This window comes from Phyllostomus discolor, chromosome 10, assembly GCF_004126475.2.
Source record: "Phyllostomus discolor isolate MPI-MPIP mPhyDis1 chromosome 10, mPhyDis1.pri.v3, whole genome shotgun sequence".
Lineage (NCBI taxonomy): Eukaryota > Metazoa > Chordata > Mammalia > Chiroptera > Phyllostomidae > Phyllostomus > Phyllostomus discolor.
In genome coordinates this window covers 83,600,004-83,621,917 of record NC_040912.2, presented here as the reverse complement: position 1 = coordinate 83,621,917, position 21,914 = coordinate 83,600,004, and the positions used below count along the sequence as shown (strand labels likewise).

At 52.3% G+C, this 21,914-nt stretch overlaps 1 protein-coding gene across 2 annotated transcripts; it reads left to right on the top strand.

Moving 5' to 3' along the window:
- The first annotated feature begins 9,125 nt into the window (after positions 1–9,125).
- KLRG2 (killer cell lectin like receptor G2) lies at positions 9,126–20,840 on the top strand. 2 transcript variants are annotated; one of them, XR_004899734.1, is made up of 5 exons: positions 9,126–10,050; positions 12,047–12,145; positions 12,423–12,570; positions 16,126–16,229; positions 16,716–20,840. XR_004899734.1 is itself a non-coding variant. In XM_028526235.2 (5 exons), the coding sequence occupies exons 1-5, from the start codon at positions 9,264–9,266 to the stop codon at positions 16,834–16,836; spliced, it is 1,263 nt and encodes a 420-aa protein (XP_028382036.1). In that variant the 5' UTR covers positions 9,126–9,263; the 3' UTR covers positions 16,837–20,840. The 2 variants fall into 2 exon arrangements, 1 of the variants encoding a protein (XP_028382036.1); XM_028526235.2 differs by having other exon boundaries at positions 12,047–12,166; positions 12,440–12,570.
- Positions 20,841–21,914: the final 1,074 nt, after the last annotated feature.

The following is a 21,914-nucleotide window of genomic DNA, read 5'->3' as shown; positions in this document are numbered from 1 at the left end:
AAAAAAATAAAGTAAAATACCAAGAACAAGAACAACGCCAGCTGGTGCACCGATACAGGTGGGTTCCTAGAACCCTCACCTAGCAGGGGAAGCCTGTGCTACAGGGGCCTGCCCTCCAGAAGATAATTCCATTTTGGGTGGTCCTCCCTTGTATATGCACCCCTATGTTCACTGCAGCATTATTTACAATGGTCAAGATAGGGAACCAATCAAAATGCCTGTCAATACACAACTGGATAAAGAAGATATGGTACATCTAATCAATGGAATATTACTCAGCCATAAAAAAGAATGAAATCTTACCATATGTGGCAACATGAATGGGCCTAGAGAGTATTATGCTAAATGAAATAAGTCACACAGAGAAACACAAATGCCATGCAATTTCACTTATACGTGGAATCTAAATAACAAAATAGCAGATTTCCAGTCAAGATAGGAGTACGATACTTAAATCCTCCTACCACCACATCAAAATTACAGCTAAACTACAGACCAATCGTGATTCAGAACCACCTGAAATCTAGCTGAATGGAAGCCCTACAACTAGGGGTATAAAGAAGAACCCACAAGACTGGTAGGAGGGGTGGAAACGCGGAACTGGCTGGTCCCACACCCACATGTGGTGGCTCAAAATCAAGAGGGATACCTCGGCCATGGAGGTCCCTCCTAAGGTGAGAGGGGTCCCAGACCCTCCTAAGGTGAGAGGGGTCCCAGACCAGGCCCTCCATCCCAGGGTCCCAGAGCCAGGAAGAGAAGTCCCGTTACACCCTCTTCTGGCTGTAAAAACCAGCAGAGATTGAGGCTGAGGGAGACACAGGGCTTCTGGAGTCCCAGGCGGTTCCCCTTAAAGGGCCTGTGCACAGATTTAATCAGGCTCACTCTCCCTGAGCTCCAGCACTGAGGCGGCAGCTTGAAAGGAACCTGGGATGTGTGGGGAGGAACTGAATTATCTGACATCAGTACGAGAGCTCTGGGGGGCAGCTTTCTGCCGGACGAAAGTGCTGGCAGAGGCCATTGTGCCTTCTGAGACCCCCAGCCCCACCTGCACACACAGAGTTGGCAGGCAGGTGCCATATTTGAGCCACCATCAACCTGGCTGACACTGTTCTCCCCGTCCTGGTGATGCCCTGAGACCCCGCCCCACCCAACTTGCAGGCCCACCCACGCTGCCTCCAGTGGCTTTTCCGTACAAATGGCCTCTCTCGCTTCATGTTTTGGACTTTCTTAAAATCTCTCAAACAAGCAGCATCTGGCTTCTGCATACCCCGTACCTCTTGCTAAGTGGTCCCACGCCTGGCACTAGCAGTAGCCAGCTTTGGTTCATGTTTTGGCCTCTCCTGGGCACCTCCAAGCCCAGCAACACAAGTAGCAGCCATCTGGAGACTGCTCCGTAGCTCCCAGGTGGCCCCGGGCAGGGCACAGGTGGTGGCTGACTTTGCACTTCCTGGGAGGCCCCAAAGCCAGTGCCTCCAGTGGACAGCTTCAGCCCACACTGGATGACAACCCTACCCCCTCCACAGGCAAGACACTCAAGGGGCGGACCTGGTGAGCACCACAGCCCCTCTGAAGTAAGTCCTGCTGCGCAGGGTCAACTCCTGCACAGCTGCTCCTCCGCTGTAGTCGAATCAGTCCTCACAGCCCATCAGCCTGGGGGTCAATCCGCCCCAGTGATGCTAACAGCAATCAAGGTTCAGCTACAACAGGACAGTGCACACCGCCCACACAGAAGCACACCTGGAGCAGCCCACCTGGGTGACTGGGGAGGCTGTGCCTCTGGGCTCCATAAGATACCTACTGCTCAAGGCCACTCTACCAAGTCCGGGAGATGTGGCAGCTCCACCTAATACACAGAAACAAACACAGGGAAGCAGCCAAACAAAAGAACAGGAGAAATCTCCAGAAAAAAACTAAGTGAAATTGAGGCAAGCAAACTACCAGATACAGAGTTCAATACAATGGTTTTAAGGATGCTCAAGAAACTTAGTGAGAACTTCAAGGAATTTAGTGAGAATTTCAACAGCATGAAACCGGACACAGAAACTATTAAAAAGAATGAATCACAAGTGAAGGCTACAGGAACTGAAATAAGGAATAATTTACAGGGAATCAGTCACCAGTAGAGGAGATGAAGCCAAGAATCAAATCAGCTATTTGGAATATAAGGAAGCAAATAACACCCAATCAAAACAGCAAAAAGAAAAAAAAAATCCCCCAACGTGAAGACAGTGTAAGGAGTCTCAGAAATAACTTCAAGTGCACCAACATTTGCATTATGGGGGTGCCAGAAGGAGAAAAGAGAGAGCGAGAAATCGAAAACCTATTTGACAAAAGGATGACCCAGTGAAGGAAATAGACATGCAGGTCTAGGAAGCACAGAGAGGCCCGAGCAAGAGGCCGCCACCAACGCACATTATAATTAAAATGCAAAAGGTTAAAGACGAAGAGAGATCTTAAAAACAGCAAGAGAAGGAGGGTTGGGTGGAGGGGCTGGAACGGGAGTAGGGGGGAGAAAACTGTACTTGAACAATGATTGAAATAAAAAATAAAAAAAAAAACAGCAAGAGAAAAGCAGTCAGTTACCTACAAAGGAGCTCCCATAAAACTGTCGCCTGATTTCTCAACAGAAACTTTGCAGGCTAGAAGGGACTGATAAGAAATATTCAAAGTGATGAAAAGCAAGGACCTACAACCAAGATGACTGTACCCAGCAAAGCTATCATTTTGAATCGAAGGAGAGATAAAGAACTTCCCAGAGAAGAAAAAGCTAAAGGAGTTCATCATCATCAGTCCAGTATTACATAAAATGTTAAAGGGTCTTCTTGAAAAAGGAGGAGAAGGAGAAGAAGAAGGAAAAGAATATGAACAATAAAATGGCAATAAATACATATCTATCAACAATTGAATCTTTTTAAAAAGGTTTTATTTATTTATTTTTAGAGCAGGAAGGGAGAGAGAGAGAGAGAGAGAGAAACGTCAATGGGCGGCTGCTGGGGGTCATAGCCTGCAACCCAGGCATGTACCCTGGCTGGGAATCGAACCTGCGACACTTTGGTTCGCAGCCCGTGCTCAATCCACTGAGCTATGCCAGCCAGGGCTAATAATTGAATCTTAAAAAAAAAAAAATAAAGCCCTGGCTGGCGTAGCTCAGTGGATTGAACGCGGACTGGGAACCAAAGTGTCCCAGGTTCGATTCCCAGCCAGGGTACATTCCTGGGTTGCAGGCCATAACCCCCAGCAACCACACATTGATGTTTCTCTCTCGCTGTCTATCTCCCCTCCCTTCCCCTCTAAAAATAAACAAATAAAATCTTAAAAAAAAAATCAGAGATTTAAAAAATAAATAAATAATAAATAAATAAACGAACAAGCAGAACAGAAACAGACTCATACAGAGAACATTTTGATGGTTGCCAGATGGGGGTGGGGTTGGTGGTCTGGATTAGAAAGATGAAGGGATTAAGAAGTACAAATTGATAGCTACAAATAGTCATGGGGGTGTAAAGTACAGTATGGGGAATATCGTCGATAATACTGCAGTAACTATGAAAAAGTAATAAACAACAAAACAGAAACAGACTCATAGAAACAGAGAACAAACTGCAGGTTTGTTCTCTCAGTTTGGAAGGGGGTTGGGGGAGCTGAGTGGAAAGGGGAAAGGAACTAAGGAGTATGAATTGGAAGTTACGGACTAGTCACAGGGCTGCGGAGTTCAGCACAGGGAAGAGAGTCAACAATATCGGAACAAGTGCGCCCCGGGCCGGGTGGGCGCTAGGCTTACCAGGGGATCGCTGTGTAAATCATAGAATTGTCTACTGTGTTGTCCAGCTGAAACTAATCTAAAGTACATTGAATGTCAACTGTACTTGAAAAAGGAAAAAAGAAACACATATAATTATAGAAACAAGTAAAAAAATAAAGTTAATCATCTTCCTTTCTTGTGAAGTCAACACCAGAAAAAGAGAGGCCTTTTCTGGTTCTTCCTCTTTAGATGACAGTTGGACCTTTTACCCTGAAAATTGAACTGCTCCTAGCCCCAGAGGGGAGTTGAGTATTTCATTTTTTTTTAATGATTTTTTTTAAAGATTTTGTTTATTTATTTTTAGGGAGGGAAGGGAGGGAGAGAGGGAGAGAGAGAGAGAGAGAGAGAGAGAGAAACATCAATGTGCGGTTGCTGGGGGTTATGGCCTGCAACCCAGGAATGTACCCTGGCTGGGAATCAAACCTGGGACACTTTGGTTCCCAGCCCGAGCTCAATCCACTGAGCTACGCCAGCCAGGGAGTATTTCATTTTTAAAAGCCTGGACTCACCAAATAATCACACCCAGGGGGCTGGGGACAGCCCTTGTGATACAGACTCAGTCAGGCTGCCTATTCCCACGCGTCAGTCACACCCACTGCAGACAACGCAGCGAATTTCAGGGGTGGGGCTCCCGGCCAGGCCAGGAAGGATGTGCCTTCTGACCTGCCAAGGGCAAGCAGCCCATGCATGACTCAGGGAGTTGTTTTCCTCTCATGTCAGGGCTCTTCCTCGAGTCTCCTTGGGTGAGCGTGCACAGACCCGGCTGGAATGCTTTCTCCTGTCACAGCCCTGCCCCCACCCCTGGCCAAAAGCCACCTTCTGATCATCTGCTGAAGCCATTTATCTCCCCAAGCTGCAAGTGGGTCCTCCTGTAAGTAAGGGAGGCGGAAACAGGGGCCTGGCCACTCCCAGTCACAGCAGAGATGAGGTCAGGAGTAAGGAGGGGCGGGAGTGTGGCTAGAGGAACTTGAAAGTGAAGACCAGTTGGCTAGGTAACTGGGCTGACACTCCACTGTGGCCCAGCCCAAGACTTGCATGGACCGGACCAGCCAGAGTCTGGGAACGAAACCCCCAGGAAACCAGGGGAGCAGGACGCAGAAGCGGGGAGAAAAGATGTATTTGGGAGCCAGAGACATAGGGCAGTATCTTAACTTTCCCACCTTGGAGTCACGTGATCTGGCAGGTTCCCCACCCCCCACCTCCCTGACCCTCACCTTCCTCATCTGTAGAGTAGGCATTTTAGTGCCTTCCTCTCAGAGTTATTAGGAAGAAGAAATAAACATAACACCCAAATGTAATGTCTGAGACTTGACTGGATCCTGGTCTGAAAAAGTTGGGTAAATTTAAACATGACTGCTATACATCACCTAGTATGGAGTAATCGTTCATTTCTGGGTGTGGGGGTGATCCTGGACTTGGGGAGAACACACGTATTCAGAGCAGACACACACCTAGCAGTCAGGGGCAGCTTCTCCAGGCGTGCCGCGTACCCAGCTGTCCCCTGGAGACCACCACAGGAGTGCACTCGTGCGGAGGTAGAGACAGAGCAGATACGGTGCAACGCTAACTGCTGAATCTCGGTGGAGGGTATTCAAGTGTTCTCTGTTTACTCTTTTTATTTTTCTTTTGAAAATTTTTTGTATAGTTTTATTTTTTTATTTTTTATTTTTTAAAAGATTTTATTTATTTATTTTTTAGAGAGGGAAGGGAGAGAGAAAGAAAGAGAGAGAGAAACATCAATGTGCGGTTACTGGGGGCCGTGGCCTGCAACCCAGGCATGTGCCCTGACTGGGAATCGAACCTGCAATGCTTTGGTTCGAAGCCCGCACTCAATGTACTGAGCTACACCAGCCAGGGCTGTATAGTTTTATTTTTACTGTTTTTTTTTCCATTACCATTTAGTCCCCTTATGCCCCTCCCTGCAATCACCACACTGTTGTCGGTGTCCATGAGTCCTTTTTCCTCTTTGCTCCATCCTTCCACCCCCTCTTCTCCCTGCCCTTAGCTGCCATCCCGCTCTCTTTGTATATGGAGTCTGCTTAAAATCTGTCAATAAAAATTGAGGGAGAAAAATAATAAAGACAAGGTATGCCCAGCACCCACACAGGGCCTAGTTCAGCTGTATGTATCTCATGAATATTCCCTAAGCCCCTGGGGCGACATCAGCCAAGAAGGGGGGGGCAGGCCAGAGACCGTCCTGGGGCTACAACAGTGATTTCTAGAGGGCCAGAGACACCATGAAACAACAAGACAAATACGTGGACACGGCAGCCGAAAACTGCGCTGAGTTCCATGAAGACAGTCCACAGGTGAGGGGCAGGGAGCTGGGGGGTGGGGACTGCTGCCCTGGCTTGGGTGCCCCTGAGCCTCTCTCTGAGCAGCTGGAATGTGAGCTGAGGATGGACCGACCATGCCAGGGAGCTGGCCGTGCAGAAACCCATCCCCTCCCTTGTCGGTCTGTTCAGGGCCCTGGAAGAGCCCCAGATGCCAGAGGGCGTGACATCAGCCAAGAGCCAGAGTGAGGATGTTTGTTTCCTTTTTGGAGCAACCAGCCAGGAATTAGTTTATGCTCTCAGAACTCTTCGGTCTGTTTAGCCAGATACCATCGGGCTCCCTGCGCCGGTGAACTTGGTTCCTGCTGAACCACTTCCTGGAACCAGCTGGTGACCCGAGGCTTCAGAGGCAGTGGCAACGGCCCTGAGGATGGCAAGACACTTCTCAAACACACGAAAAGATGTTCAACCTCATTTGTAACTTAAAAAAAGTGCAAGTTTTAATTTTATGTTTTCACCCTCCAAATTGGCTAAGACTAAGAGACTGGTCATTTCAAGTGCTGGTGAGGCTGGGGGCACACCCCTCTCTCATCCACCGTGTGTTCAGCCTCTTGGGAGTTCTCGGGTCCCTGCGACATTGTCCATCAGAGTACCCTTTGGCTAAGCGCTTCCATTTTTTTCCCTTTCTTTTAAAAAGATTTTATTATTCGTTTTTTAGAGAGAGGGGAAGGGAAGGAGAAAGAGAGAGAAACATTGATATGAGAGAAAAACATCAATTGGTTGTTTCTTGCACGCACCCCGACCAGGGACCAAACCCACACCCCAGGCATGTGCCCTGACCTGGAATTGGACTGGTGACCTTTCACTTTGCAGGATGATGCCCAACCCACTGAGCCACACTGGTCAGGGCGAAGCAGTTCCATTTGAATGAATCTACTCTGCAAACACCATAGGAGATGTGATTGAAAATACAAAAAACGATGTGCAAGGTGGCATTTGCAGGGCTGCAGTCACTGTGTCACCCAAATGGGAACAATGTGAATGCGCACCAGAAGGAGACAGCCTAAATAAATTAGGGGTAGATATGAGTTGAGTCACGAGTGAAGATTTGGAGATAAAGAATGCATGCATAGCACAGCAATATAGCTGAGGGTATGTCCAGGAGAAAATCCAGAAGAGGGCACACCTAATCGTTAATAACGGAGATCCCGGGGGGGCAGGCAATACTGGGCACTTCCGCTCTCTGCAGGGTGCACTTCCTATAATATTTAAACGTCAGATCACAAGCATGTGTTGCTGTTGTAAAATAGAAAAAGGATTTTAAAGTGAGAGAAAAGGATGGAAGAGGGGACAGCAGTAGCTACTTGCTCTTTTTGGCTAGCCAGAAACTGAAGCCCCTTGGAACATTTGGGTAATTCACCTGCCTTAGAGTTTTCCACCGCAGAAGTTGTAAATGGCCTTCCCATGCCAATGCCACTGAGACTCTGCCTTGGAAGTGTAACCGGAAAAGACACCGGCGTTCGGGCTGCCTGTCACTACCAAATCCAATAAGCAATGCCAGTGATTTAATCTTTTATAGGCACTTTATTCAGATGGCTGGCGATCCGAGAAGACTGGCGGGTTCATACACTAACAAACCATCTTCCCTTCTCTTTCCTGGCCAGATCTTTTATAAGGGGGTGGGGGAGGACAAACAAGGTGCGGTGAGGGCTTTGAGATTCAGAAGCTGCGACATTCCGGTCCTGGGCAGTTAGCTGGTCCCAATGGGGGGGGGGGTGGTCCGCTGCTCTCCCTGGGGTTCGGATGTCCTGCAGGCGGTAATCTTTATCAGGTGCGCCAGGAGGTTGGCTGTTTTTCCCCCAGGAGCCAGGATGGGCCTTATCCGAAGTTTCTCAAACAAAAGCTTTAACATACACATTATTTGCTAGACTCATAACTTTTTACCTTAAGCTAAAATTTTCCAAGTCTTGAGTCCCCTATCAGAAGGAGGCACAGTGGAGCCGGCTCCAAAGCCTGGTGCTCATCCTGAGAGAGCCCCAGGCAGCCCGTGGTGGGACTTGGTTCCCCCCACTGCACCCACTAGCAGTCAGAACAGGTGACTGTTACTCCAACTTAAGGAAGGAAAAAAAAAGGTAGAGAGGGCAGGGTCCCAGAAATCCACAGAATTGAACAAGTAAGTTTTAGGAAGGGCAGAAACTCTTGTTTATCCAAAGTTCAGAATTAACTGATTGACCAGCATTTTATCTGCCAATCCTGGGGAACTTGATAAAAATAGCACTAACCTCAGCCCCTTAGGAGATTCAGTAGGTCTGGGTGGAGCCCAGCCAGGAATCTGGTGGGGTTTTTGTTTTTTTTGTGCTGGGTTTTTTTTTTTTGGGTTTTGTTTTTTTTCTTTTTTTTTGCATTCAGCTCAGTGGCCAGAGTTGGGAAACCTGTACTCCAGCACACCCGATTGCCCTGGGGACCAGGCTCCTGTCACCAGGAAACAGACAGTTTCTTGCTTGTTCATTCCTCAGTCTTGAACGAGTTAGGCTAGTAGGAGTCAGGCCTCCAGAGAAGCTGTTCCAGGGACTTCTGCGGGAAGGGGGCGGGTTCCTCTCGGGTGTGGCGCCCCTTCCCACACCACACTGTCGGAACAGCCAGCTCTGTTACTCTTCCAGCAGGCAGCCCCATTCCTTTTGAACCCACTGGTTTTCCTGAGGTCCCAGCAGTCTCGACAAGACTCGGCCAACCGCTGTCTGCCCACGCGGTAACTCTCCAAATCAGCACAATAGCAGAGGGCCAGGGGAGGGGGGAGGGTAAGTGGGCGGGACCAAGGACAAAGAAGAGGAAAGCGTCCGGGTGCATCTAGTGACTCCAGGTTCTCCCTTAAGTGCATCCTCCTAGCGCTTTTCGGGGGTGGGGGGGGTGTGTGGAAACTACAGTTCCGGGCCCTCAGCCCTTCCGGTTGGCCAGCACCAGGCAAAGGGGCGTGACCCGGCGGGGCGGGGCCCGGCGGGGCGTGGCCTGGAGGAACGTGGCCCGGAGGGGCGTGGCCAGCGGAGCCCCAGGCTTCTAGGAGAGCGGCGAAGTTAGGCAACTTCAACCCCGCCGGACGGGGACCCGGGCCGAAGCGAGAGGGGAAACCGACTTCCTACCTGGGCCCAGGTGAGCTCCACTGCGCAGCTCTCGGTTGCTCCGCGTCCAGGATGGAGAGGGCCCGGGCGGCATCCGGAGGAGACCACGCCGGGGCCGAGTTGCCAATGGAGACCTTGGAAAACCAGGTCCCGGGGCTGGAGCGGCCGCAGGCCCCCGGGGAGGAGAGACCCAAGAGTCCCGAGAGCGTCCCGGCTCCGGCCGTGCACGAGATGCCCGGCACGGGCCAGGGCCTCTCGGGCGGGAAGAAGCCGCCCTCGCCGCACCCCGCGCGCCTGCGGGTGCTGCCACCCAGCCTGGGCTACGGTGCCTTCCGCCGCCAGGTGTCCGCCAGCCCCGAGCCGCCGCCGTCGCCGGGCGCCACTGCGGCCGAGCAGCTCCGGGACCGCGAGGCGGAGCTGGTGCCCTGGGCCGCGCCGGGGGAGCCGGCGCCCGGCACCTGGGCGCCCGTGGAGTTGCAGGTGGACGTGCGCGTGAAGCCCGTGGGCGCGGCCGGTGGCAGCCGCACGCCCTCGCCCGCGCCCTCCACGCGCTTCATCACGGTGCCGGTGCCCGAGTCCCCAGGCTTCTCCCGCCACGCCTCGCCTGTGTTCCCGATCCTGCCGCTCACCGCCTCCTTGGGCAGCACGTCGGGCTGGGGCTCGCCGCTGGCCGCAGCCCGGACCGAGCACTGCCGCGACGCCGAGGGCCCGGCCGCCGCTGCCCAGTGGGGCACAAAGTCCTCGGCCTCCTCGAAGAGCCGCTGCCGCTTCAAGGAGCCGGAGGTGGAGAAGGAGGACATCGTGCTGCTGCACCGCGCCCAGGTGGACCTGAAGCTGCACCGGGGGATCAAGCTCGTCGGTAAGTGCGCGCCTGCGCCGGGAGCCTACGCCGCCGGGTCGGGGTCCAGGCAGCCCGAGGTCCCCGACACCCACCCCGCCCTGGGCCACTGCTCTGGAGAGTCTAGGAGACCCAGACGACCCCCCGCCCCCAATGTCCGGCCCTACCTGTCGTCTCTCTGGCTTGCAACCAATGACATTCTGGTCTACGTAATTCTAATTCAGATGGTTTGGGATAAAAGAATAAACCCACTATTCTTTCCCCTTACACTGTTCCGACAACTTTCACACGCCCTCTTAGTGTCCGCAGCCTTTTGAGAGGTCGGGGTGGAAGGAATTCCAGGAGAGGGAAAGTTTTTCAGGATCACGTGACGGTGGTGGTGGTAGTGGCGTCCCCGGAGGGAAGAAGATAGTCTGAAAAAGATATAAACAATTAAGCAATCCTGGCCGAGGAACCGGGAGGGAGTGGCCGGTGAACTTGGGGGCAGGAAAGCTTCCTGGAGCTCAGACTTGAAAGATAAGTAGCAACTGGGGGGATTTAGCTTCATCTGTATGTGTTCTTCTTTTAACCAGGACAATGAATTTGTTACTTGTGTGATTAAGAATTGCTTTCTAAAGGGGCGTGGCGGGGGGGGCTACTTTTCTTTTTGACCTGGAAGTTGGGGAGACAGATGGCTGTGCGGGAGTCATTTCCTGGGTCTGCATTGTAGCCCTGAATGTGAAAGTGTGTGAGACTTTTGTAACTTAGCGTATTTCTTTATTGCTTGGTTTTCTGAAAGGTCAGAGCCCAATTTACTATTCTGCCACATTAGTTATAGTCACTGAGGTTATTGGTTGGTTTATTTTCCTTTTCTTCTCCAGGCTTTTAGTTCTGCTTTTGTTATTTGAAGATTGTCAATTTATGTACCTTTTAAAAAAATTATTGATTTTGGAGAGAGAAACAAACTTAAGCATTCATTAGCTGATTCTTGTCTGTGCCCAGACCCTCGACCTTGGTGTATCAGGGATCGAACCTGCAACCTTGGTGTATCAGGACGACACTCTAACCAACCGAGCTACCCGGCCTAGGCTATATATCTTTTATTCCAAGCACTTTCAGTTTGCTTTTTTGGGGAACATCTTCACCAAGCTATAATTTACGCACCACACAATTCACCCACCTAAAGCATACAATTCTATGGTCTTTAGTATCTTCACAGAGTTGTGTGACCATCACCAGCCAGGTTTAGAATATTTGCATTCACTCCAAAAAGAAATGCTCTGCCTCTTAGCCCTTCACCGCTCAGCCCACAGCCCCAGGTAGCCGCTCGTCTAGTTTCTGTCCCTATGGGTTTGCCTATTCTGGATATTTCACTCAAGGGACTCATAATACACATCCTTTGGTGTCTGGCTTCTTTCACTTAGCGTAGTGTTTCCAAGGTCCCCCATGATGTAGCTGGCCTAGGTCAGTACTTAATTCCCTGGGTCTCTGGGGCTCTTTTCCCCTCTGCAGCCTCACTCCTGTCCAAGTGTGCTCTGCACGGTGCTTCCTCCTTGGCCTCCGGCGACCTGGAGAGGTCAAAGAGGCAAGCGCGATTCCAGTGACAAAACTGGAAAACACCAAGAACACTTGAGTCAGAACGTGAACCCAGGTCCGATGAACTCCAAATCGAGCCCTCGATCCTCTCTCGAATCTGCAGTTTCATCTCCTGGTGCCTCAGGCCCGGTCTGTGAGCATCTGGAGTGCAGCGGCCTTGCCCCGTGCTTGACCATATTTACACCCTGTGTCTGGGGCATGTTGGGCGCACAGTAGATGCTTGTTAGCCAATTATTTGTTCTTTCTTGAGTAGAATCTTAGGCCTTCTAGTCATTTAAGAAGAAAACATGTAGTATTTTTCTTCCAAATAGGAAGTTCTAAATCCAGCGGGTCATCCAGGGTGTCTGGGCCGAGGTGGTGGGTGCGCAGGTGGGTGCGAAGCTGATGTCTAAGTCGGTGGCTCTAACCTGTCTCTCCTGGTTGTCCCCTCCCCTCCCCCCAGGGCTGCCGATGTACATGAGGTCCCTGCGGTGGGCCCTGGTGGTCATGGCAGTGCTCTTGGCGGTGTCCACGGTCGCCATTATAGTCCTGGCCTCTGGAACTGGAACTGGAACTGGAACAGGTATGGCGCCTCCTCCTGACTACACTCTGACAAGCAGTCTGTCAGCAGCCCCGACCAGGGGGGCTTTGTGCCCCACTCAAACCGTACAGCCTTCCTCAGGGCCCTACCCACCCTGCTTTCCACCGAAAAGCTCTCCAGTTGCATGCCTGCAGACTTGCCCCTCAGACCAGGCAGGCGGGCGGAAGTTGATGTTTTAATGTACACTGCCTTCAGCTCCTTACAGTTTACCCCTAGGCTCACCTATGGTCTCTACTTGCAGGGATCAGCTGCCAGCCATGTGCCAGGGCTGGCTGTGGTCCGGGAAGCACTGTTACTACCTCTCTGCCGAAGCTCAGGCCTGGGAAGCCAGCCAGGTGTTCTGCTCAGCCCACAATGCCACCCTCGCCCTGCTGAGCCACGCCCAGGTGAGAAGGGGGGAGGGTGGGCAGCGGAGGAGCGTGCATACCCTCACCGGTTACAGGATACTAGCCTTGCAAGGAATCGCAAAGATCTAGTCCACTTCCACATTACAGAAAAAGTTGCCAAGGCTTGGAGAAGTAACGTGGCATGCAGGGGGACTAGATTCCGTGCCGCCAGGGTCTTTGGTTTACTGTGCATTCTAAGGCACGGAGGTGGAGCTGGGCGGCCATGCAGTTAGCAGGGGGCTCAGAAACCACTCTGTGCTGGTGGATCTGTTGGGGGGACATGTGTGCTCTTGGGAGGTGGTATGGAAAATTAATCACATGTAGGGGGTGTGCTGTCGGGTCTTGCTATAAAATGCAGGGCGACAAATCACCGCTGAAGTCAGTGACATAAGGCCACAAGCATTTCTTTCTTGATCTGTGGGAGGGCTGTTGAGGGGCCGACCCTGGCTGGGCGTGACAGACAGCTGAACTTCAAGGGCGCAGATCGGCCAGGCTGGGCCAGGCTGGGCTTGCGCCTGTGGGCTGGGTTCACCCCGTGGGTCTCTAGTCCTCCTCTGAGCTAGGGGAAAATTCTCTATGAGGATTAGGGGCAAATGCGAGGGTAATTGTTGATGGGAGAGACCTGGTTCTTCTTTCTGATGCATGTAAAGAATTACAGATTGGCGAGTCTAGTAGCGGGAAGTCAGGTTTGTTAGTGATCCCTTCCCATGGAAGGGAGTGGGTCCTAGGTCGGGGCGCGGGGCGGGGGGCAGTGAAAGGCAGAGGTTCAGGGCAAAGGCAAAAGGAAGGATGGCTGAAGGCTGGGGTGGCCAGCCCCCGGGTGGCCAGAGGCTGGGTGGCCTGGGGCCAGGCAGCCAGAGAGCCAAGAAAGCCAGGTCCTTTGTTCTGAGGACTTACACAGTTGGCGAGATGAGAGTAAAAGAGTTAGGTGTTGATGGGTGACGGTGGTGCCAGCTTTCTCAAGGGGGTGTGACCACCCACACGTAGGTATGAGGGGAGTCTGTTAGCCCAGATCCTTACCTTGCTCCAGACCACATTTGTCCGTCTTGTTGTAAAACAGATACATGACAGGAGGCAGTTAATTAAAGCTGGGGCGGTTACCCAGCGTTATTTATGGGCTCTTTCCATAAGCATTAGGGACTCCCTTGTAAAACAGATAGTGACCAGAGGTAGGCAATTAACCAGAGCTGTTTTATGTGCTTTTTTGGGCACTGTGGGCCCTTTCCTGCCTTTCAGGCCTTGGGATGAAAGCACAGCTTCAAAGGCTTTCTTTCCCAGATAGTGGAAACAAAATAGAATTTCAAGGACTTCCCTCCTCCCATGTCAGCCTGGTGTTTCTTGTGATGTCACAACACCTGGCACTATTACCCGACCGACCAGGCTCAGGGCTGCTGAGTTAGTGGGTGAGACAAGCCTCCCTCCTCCTCCCTGCCTTGGTTTGCTATCCACCTCTACCTAAGTGCTCAAAGGTGGTGCCTGGCAACCAGGACGCTAGACGCTGGCCAGCAACAGCAGCGCAGTCTCAGAGTTCTCCCTGTGCTGTCTCCTGCCCCAGAATGGTAGCCCGGGCCGGCGGGCAGGAGACGGGTATGTAACAGTTTCCGCCTGGGCTGGGCCCTGAGTTCTTAGTCACTGTGAGGTGAGAACAGGCTGGGCAGAGGACACCTTCCCAGGCTCCCCCATCAAAGGAGCCAGCCCAGTCACCTCTGCAAACTGAAGACCAGTGGGAACACAGCTGGGTCCCTAAAGAGCGCTTGAAGCTGAGTGGGGGGAACTGGCAGGGCAGGGACTTAGCAGCCCAGCGTAATTTTTCCATCTCCTGAGACAGACCCACTGAGCACAGCAAATGTCCCCAGAAACCTAGTGACATCAAGGACCCCTGCCCTCCAGTCCCTGGTCAGAGAGGTTCGATCCAGAGTGACCTTGGACCTCAGCTGAGCAACTGCTTCGTTTTGCAGGGCGAGGAAAGAGGAAGCTACCTTAAATGTACACACTGACTGTATACTTGACCACAGTTAGAGAGAGAGAGAGAGAGAGAGGAGGGAGGGAGGGAGAGGAGGGGAGGGGAGAAAGAAATGGATGGCCCTGGCTGGCGTGGCCACACGGGTATTACCTGGGGCCCTTGGTGGTGACTGCCAGGGACAGGGGAGGTAGTTTTGCTGAGCTGGCTGACTGTGTGCTGGGCTGTCATCATCCATGGTGAGTAAGACTGGCCCCCAGTCCTCCCCAAGTTCATGGTGTCCCTACAGGAAAGGACCCTGAAGCTGAAGGACCTGAGGGACCAATAGAAGTAGCACCAAGGGACAGTTGTCACTGCAGTGCTTAATTGCTAATTCCCAGGGTTAAATACTGAGTTTTCAGCTTTGTCAACTCAAACCACTTTGGGGGCAAAAAAACTGAACATGACGTCACATCCATTTTCACTGTCCCGTTTTACTAACGCGAGTCAAGGCTTCTCGGCATCGTGAGCCCGTGCTGGCGGGCGCTGCCTGGTCCACCGAGCCTGGTTTCGTATTCACGTTTTCTTGCATAACTGCATCTTCCACGGACCGGTCATCCTCCATAGCACCACAGTTCCCCAAGGTGCTATCCTGTAATTGGCCGAGTTAGTTCCAGATGGCTGGGCGTTTATTTGGGTGGCTTCCGCCTCTTCTTCATAGATGGCGCTGTGCTTGCTATCTTTGAGTAACTTCATTTTCTCCCCTTCACGCTCTCGGACTTTTCCCCAAAGTGGAACGGACGCCAGGAAGGGCAGGTGCGGACTGGCCGCGTCGCACCGGGAATTACAATGTTAACACCTTTTAAACGCAGTCGAAGTGCAGGTTCGAAACGAGTTGGAAAGTCTTAAATACTGTGTCTTGGTTTATTGTTAAAAAGATGACCGCAAGCATAAATAGTTCAAAGAAATAATCACTGCTCACAGCTCTCCAGCCTCCTCGTTCCTCACAGTGTGTGTCCCCGTACGTGCAGACATTTTCGTTATTACAGTCATGCCACGACTGTGCGTCCGCTCTGGCACTCGCTGTGACCCGCACACACACTGCAGCCTTCCGCCCGCTGCGCCGACACCCCCCTCCCCCTGAGAACGGGAAGAAGCCATGGGCTTCTTCCTCCTGCTTAAGGGCCTTAAGAGTGTTGCCCTGAACTGCTACAGCGTACCTGATGCTCCTGCCGGCGGCTGTGTTGTTGACCATCTGCTCCTCGGCGGCTGCAGCCTAATCCACCCCATCGCTGCCTCCCCCTCAGCTTTGCTCACCTCGCCCCCTCACCTGGGAGCCTCTTTGTTCAAACTCTGTTGCTCGGTGGAGACTGGCATTCACACCCTCTCGCCTTGAGGGCAGAGATGAGATCACCCCCATTTCTGGTTCCCATCCTGAGCTCAGTGCCAGGGAACCTGTCGGCATCCGGGGCAACCTCCCAGCTCCCGGCGTTGGGGCGTGTCGGGTCAGGTGCAGCTCAGTTGCTTCCGGGCCTGGAAAGCTGGGAACGCGCAGAAGCCCCAGGTGAGGCGAGCTCATGTCCAGTAAGGGTGACCATGCTGCTTTTCTCCCGCAGGACCTCCTGAGCAGATGCCTAGCCATCAAGCACTCCTGGGTGGGGGTCCAGAGAGGCCCCCGTGGCTGGCACTGGATCGACAAAACCCCCCTGTCACCCCCGCTGTGAGTGACTGTGGGCCTGGGTGGGGGGCCCCCCTCTGCCCACAGTGCAATAGTGCTGCATTGCAGCAGGTGCCAAAAAGGGGTTGGAAGCCTTCCCCGCCTCCCGCACTGCTGTGCTGAGTCCGCCATCTCCCCAGGTTCAGTCGTCCTGCTCCACCCCCTGGTCCTGCCCCTCAGAAGGCTGACCCCACATGCATGCTCAGGGCCTGGTTTTGTTTAGTCCCTGTCACCCCACCCCGTGTTTAGGACCCCAGAACACTGACCCAAGCAGGACCGTCACCCTGTTCTACACACACGTGTGCCACTCAGAGAGCACTGGGGGTCCACCCAGGGCCACACAGCTGATGAGCTAGGGATATCCTCACGTACCTACCCCAGGGTCGACTCAAACAGTCCCCGGGCCAGTGGGGCTGCAGGGTGGCGGGCCTGCGACACCCCGAAGCCCCACCACCCTGAGTGCCCCTCCTTCCTCTCACCCCTCCCCAGAGTCCCGAAGGAAGTGGAGGGCCAGCCGGATCTCAGGTGCGGGGCTGTGGATGAAGGCAAGCTCGTGGCTTTGGACTGCTCCTCTCCAAGACCCTTCGTCTGCGCCAAGGGGGCCAAGTGATGTGGGTTGCACCTATTCTGAGCCCGCTGGGGGTTCCCTGGAACCAGGCTCCCAGGGCTCCCTGCTCCGAGCTTATGGGTCCCCGCCCTGAGTGAGCCCAGGGAGGTCCCATTGCAGGAAGACCCCCTCCGGGCGGAAGGCTTTCTGCGGCCCTGGGGCCGAGTGCCCATTTCCATCTCCAGCTGCTGAAGAGGGACTGTTCGGAGACCTTCAGATGTTTGGCTTCTTAGCATTTTGAGCCTAGGTCTCTTCCTCATTAAAATGGCCATTTCCCATGCTTTCCCTTCCCTGCTTCCCTGCAATGCACACTCCTTCCGTCCTAGAGGAACGGATCACAGGTGCGCCCAGCCTGGGCTCTCATCGGGCCCCTGACGTATGCTTTGCATCAAGAAGGGTTGTCGGCAGGGACGTTGTTGCTGTCGATGCTGGTTCCGGGCAGCTGGCACACAGCCAACCCAGCTGACGACCGGTGTCACAGCAAGTGAGAAGCTGTGGACCCCCGGAGGAGGAGGGAGGTTGCACACTGGTGGCCAAGGCTGGCGTGACGCAGGGGAGACAGCCACCTGGGCAGGAGGAACCCAGCCTTGGCAGGTGGAAGTTCCTGCAAACACGGGGTCCCAGCGAGAAAGGAAATATGGAGAAACGTGCATGGGTTCGAGGCAGCTCTTCCCACAGCTGCGGGGACGCCAGCCTGAAGGTGTCCTTGTGCTGGGGTTCGTGAAGGATCCTTGGGGGGTGGCACCACAGGGGACTGCAGGGGCTTGTGGGGTCTCCCCAGCCTGTAGAGACCTCTCCAACAACAGGAGACTGTCTGGTGCTGAGCATTCAACACAACTGTAGTATATGAACCAACTTTCTGAGTCCAGGCCACGCACCCACATTCCCCTCGGAGACGCCTGTGACGTCCACTAAACCAGCAGCTTGTGCAGAACCTGCGGGTGCCTGGGGGAAAGACGCGGAGAGTCCAAGAGGACGAGCAATAAAAGCCTTGGAAGCACTCAGTCTCTCTGGTGGCCTCCTCATTCCGACTACGAGTTAGCTCCAGAGCAAGAAAACACGTCTGGTCTCAACTCCCTTCAAAGCCCTTCTCAGCAGATGTCCTGGGTCTGGCACGTCAGGGTGGTTTAATTAACATCAGGAGCCCTTGGAGGCCTCCCAGCTTCAGGGACAAGTACCGTGTGTCTGGGGGACCCTGACCGGCTGTGGGGTGTGGTGCTGGGGGCTGAAATCTGGAAGTTACTCAGCCTCCCTGGCGAAGCAGTGGAGTGGGAGAGAGGACTTACTCGTTACTGTCCCAAGTTGGCAAACCCACAAATCAAAGCGTAAGCCTATTTAGAAATTTGGAGACAAATACTAGAAGAAACAGCAAAAGTAGTGATAAATGGTTGCCTTAACACTACTCGATGATGACAGAGCAGTGGCCAGAGCTGGGAGGGGTGCCAGGGAGCATTCCAGGGGGCCGGAAGGGGTCTGGGTGGGGCTCGGGCCACCCATGTACAGTCACCACGCTGTTCTACTGAAGATTAGAAAGTGAAGTCTGTCTCCAAGAACTGGAATCAGGTTCCAGTTCTGATTTTTTTTTTTAATGAAAATTGAATAGTGGGCACATAATAATCCTAGGAATGAAGTGGGGACATGGGGACTATATGAGAAATTTAAAATAAATGCTGAAGTGATGTTACATACTATCGCCATCTGATTCATCTCCCTTCAGAGATCCTTGGCTGTTACTTCCCCAGCCCAGCTGAGCTCCAGTGAAGAGCTTTATCCTGAACTTCATTGTCTAGGACTGATTTCTTTTTCTAAAAACATACATCCGTTCGTATACTCACTTAAATCCATATTCACAGTTTAAGAAAACAAAACAGTCATGCACTACTTAGGTAAGAAGAGAAATTAGACTTTTTAAAAAAGGTCCACGAGATTCTGACGTGTGGCACGGCTTGAGAACTACCAGCGTCGGAAACGATGCCCGCGGCTGCCTTTCCTCCCAGCCTGTCGTCATCCGTCACACAGCTCCATCCTCGCTCCACGGGTCAGCCGTGCCTTCTGAGCAGGTGGCCCACTGGTAGAAAGGGCGCTGGGAGACACGCAGCAGGTTCGTCTGCACGGAACTCCTCCAGGTAATCTTTCTAGTGCCTTCCCACCGGCACTGCCAGTTGCCGCTGTTGCAAATTCCCATCCGGCGATGTCGCCAGCACACTGGCTTGCTCCGTGGGACTCTGGGGACCAAGCTCTGACACGGGCTGGCTCCGCGGCTCACAGCAGCCTCTGAGGAGAAGCTCTGGACATCCAGTCTGTTGAACAGTCCCGTGTCAGACCTGGAACTCGCCGTCCCCCAAGTGCTGTTTCTGATTCAGGGGGTCAGGGCCCCCAAGTGAGGTTTGTATCGGCTTTCTTGGGGATTCTGATGCCGAGGGTCCAGGAACCCCATTTTCAGAAACTCTTAACAGAGCCCATCTTGCTACCAGGGGAAAAGCCAGTATTTTAAATGAACTTGGAGGTATAATTTGCAACAAAGAACATATATCCGGTTGAGGAGCACCTGTTGACAAGTGTAGGCCCTTGTGAACCACTGCCAATCAAGATGTGTAATGCCAACGCTCTAGAAAGTTCCCTCCTGTCCCTCTGTGGTCAATCCTCTCCTCCCGGACCTCCAGCTCCAAGCTCACCTGCATTCTGTCTTAGATTAAGTGTAGCCTGTTCTAGGATTTCCTATAAGAGGATTGCACAGTGCGTAGTGTTCGGAGTCTGTTTTTTTTTTTTTTTGGCTGAATGGAAGGTTTTAGACTTATTCATGTCAGTGCATGTATCGGTAGGTTTTTGTGGGAATGCATCAGGATTTACCTTCTCTCTAGTGGGTGATACTATGGTTGACCCCGCACTTGGGCTGTTATGAATACAGCTGCTACAAACATTCGACTTAAAGTCCTCGTAAAACAAAAAGAAAAAAAAAAAAGTCCTCGTGTGGACATAGGTTGTCATCTCTCTTAGGAACCTAGGGGTTGTATGGTCAAGATGTTTCATTGGTAAGAAACCGCCCACCTGTTTTCCTAAGGAGCTGTGCGTCTTACACTCCCTCCGGAAGGCGAGTTCCAGCTGCTCCGCTTCCTCGCCCTCTTGTGGTGCGGCCAGTCTCCCCGCACTCAGCCATTCCAGCAGGTGTGTGGTGGACTCTCTGTGCGGTCTGCATTTGCACTTTCCTGATGACTGATAACATCGAGCTGCTTTCGTGAGCTCAAAGCCCATTTGTATGTGTTTTTTGGTGTGTGGTTCTGATACTCAGACTGTATTTAGAAAAACCCTGACTAAAACACCCATGTCCACGGGGCACACTACTTTTTAAGTGATGATTTAAATGGAAAATCTAAAATATCCCCCAACTGTGTGAAAGCATTTCAAAATAGAGAATTTAAAGTCACATCAACACCCTCACTACCTGGATCTAACAACAGTTAACATTTATGTGAATGTATGAAATCGAGCCATTTGAAGATGTTAGGTCAGGACACTTCACCGGAAAATCCTTCGGCACGCAGCTCCTAAAAGTCAGGATAGTCTTCTATGTACTTACGATTCCACCATTACTTAGTAAAATTAGCATTAACTCCATTCATTCAATCCATGTTTCCATTTCCCCAGTTCCACTATTTTAAACAAAAACCAGGGTTGAAGCACCGTTATGGGTATTTCTTTAATCTCTCTTAACATAGAACTTTTTTTCAGTAACATTTCCTTTCTGAAGAGACTGGGCCAACTGCAGAGGGACAACAAGATGCCCTGGCAGGTGCGGCTCAGGGGACTGGGTGCTGCTGGCCTGAGGACTGAGAGGTCACCAGTTCAATTTCTGGTTGGGGCACATGCCTGGGTTACAGGCCAGGTCCCCAGTTGGGGGCATGAGAAAATGTTTCTCTAGCACATCAAGGTTTCTCTCCCTCATTTCCCCTAAAAGTAAATAAATAAAATGTTTAACTAAACAAACGAATAAAGTGACAGCTACGCTGCATTTTGTCTCATTTCTGTAAACTGGAAGTTGGGCTTGATTCACTGTAAACATTTTTGATAGAAATACGTCATGATCCTGGGTACTTCATATTTCATCACCTGGTAGATTTTAACATTGATTACAAGTAAGTGGTACCAAACTTTCTAAAACAAAACCCTCCCAAATCGGGGAACTAAACCATGTAATCCACACATCCCAGCGTGGGTAAGTGAGGGCTTTCATCTGTTACTCTGCTCCGGAGGCAGTGTAAACTCGAGACTACATGGCACAGAACCATATGGTGATTATCCCACCTTCATTTATTTGGGCCTTTTTGTTCCCTCGTGGGACACTCCTGTTGGTCCCTTCTTGCCTCTCCCAGCCCAGGACGCACCTGCTATGCCAGAAGGAGCCTCAGGCTCAGAATCAAAAAGATGCTGGCCAGCTCTGTGGTGTGTTTGATCAGTCACCGGGCACCACTCAGGTTCCCTCCCGTCAAAGGGGTGTGACGACGGGACACCGCTCCTGCCACCCGTGACGCATGAGTCGGAGATGACGTGGGCTGAGGCTTGTAGAAACGACGAGGCACTTCAACAATCATCTCGAATACTCGCTGAACACCGGCTTGCCTCCACTCCGGGATCGTAGGAGGGTGCGGGAAACAAGGTCCGTTCACTGCCCCAGCGCTTGGTCAGGCTGCCAACATTCAAGCGTGTCCAGGGAAAGGAGTCGCTGGGACACGGGTTCTCTCCCTCATCTGTCCCACCCTCCGGTGCCCAACTGTGGAGCAGCCGTGCGATCTGGCAGTGACCTGTTTGGAGCTGTGGGTGAGCCCTGACCCACCGGAGCCCATCATGCCAACCTGCAACCCCAGCCTGCTGGTCAATGTTTGCTTCAGGGGCCCCGAGCCAGTCAGGAGTGTCATTACTCAGCCACCACTTCGGTTGGTTCCCCAATGGGAACGTGACCCAGTACAGGTCACAGAAATGTAAGAAAAGGTTGCCCGGGGCTTTTTGCAGGAAGTTGCCTTGCTGTTTAGAGACACAAAGGAATGGTTTCATCTGGATGTATGGCTCAGGATGGAGCTGCCCTG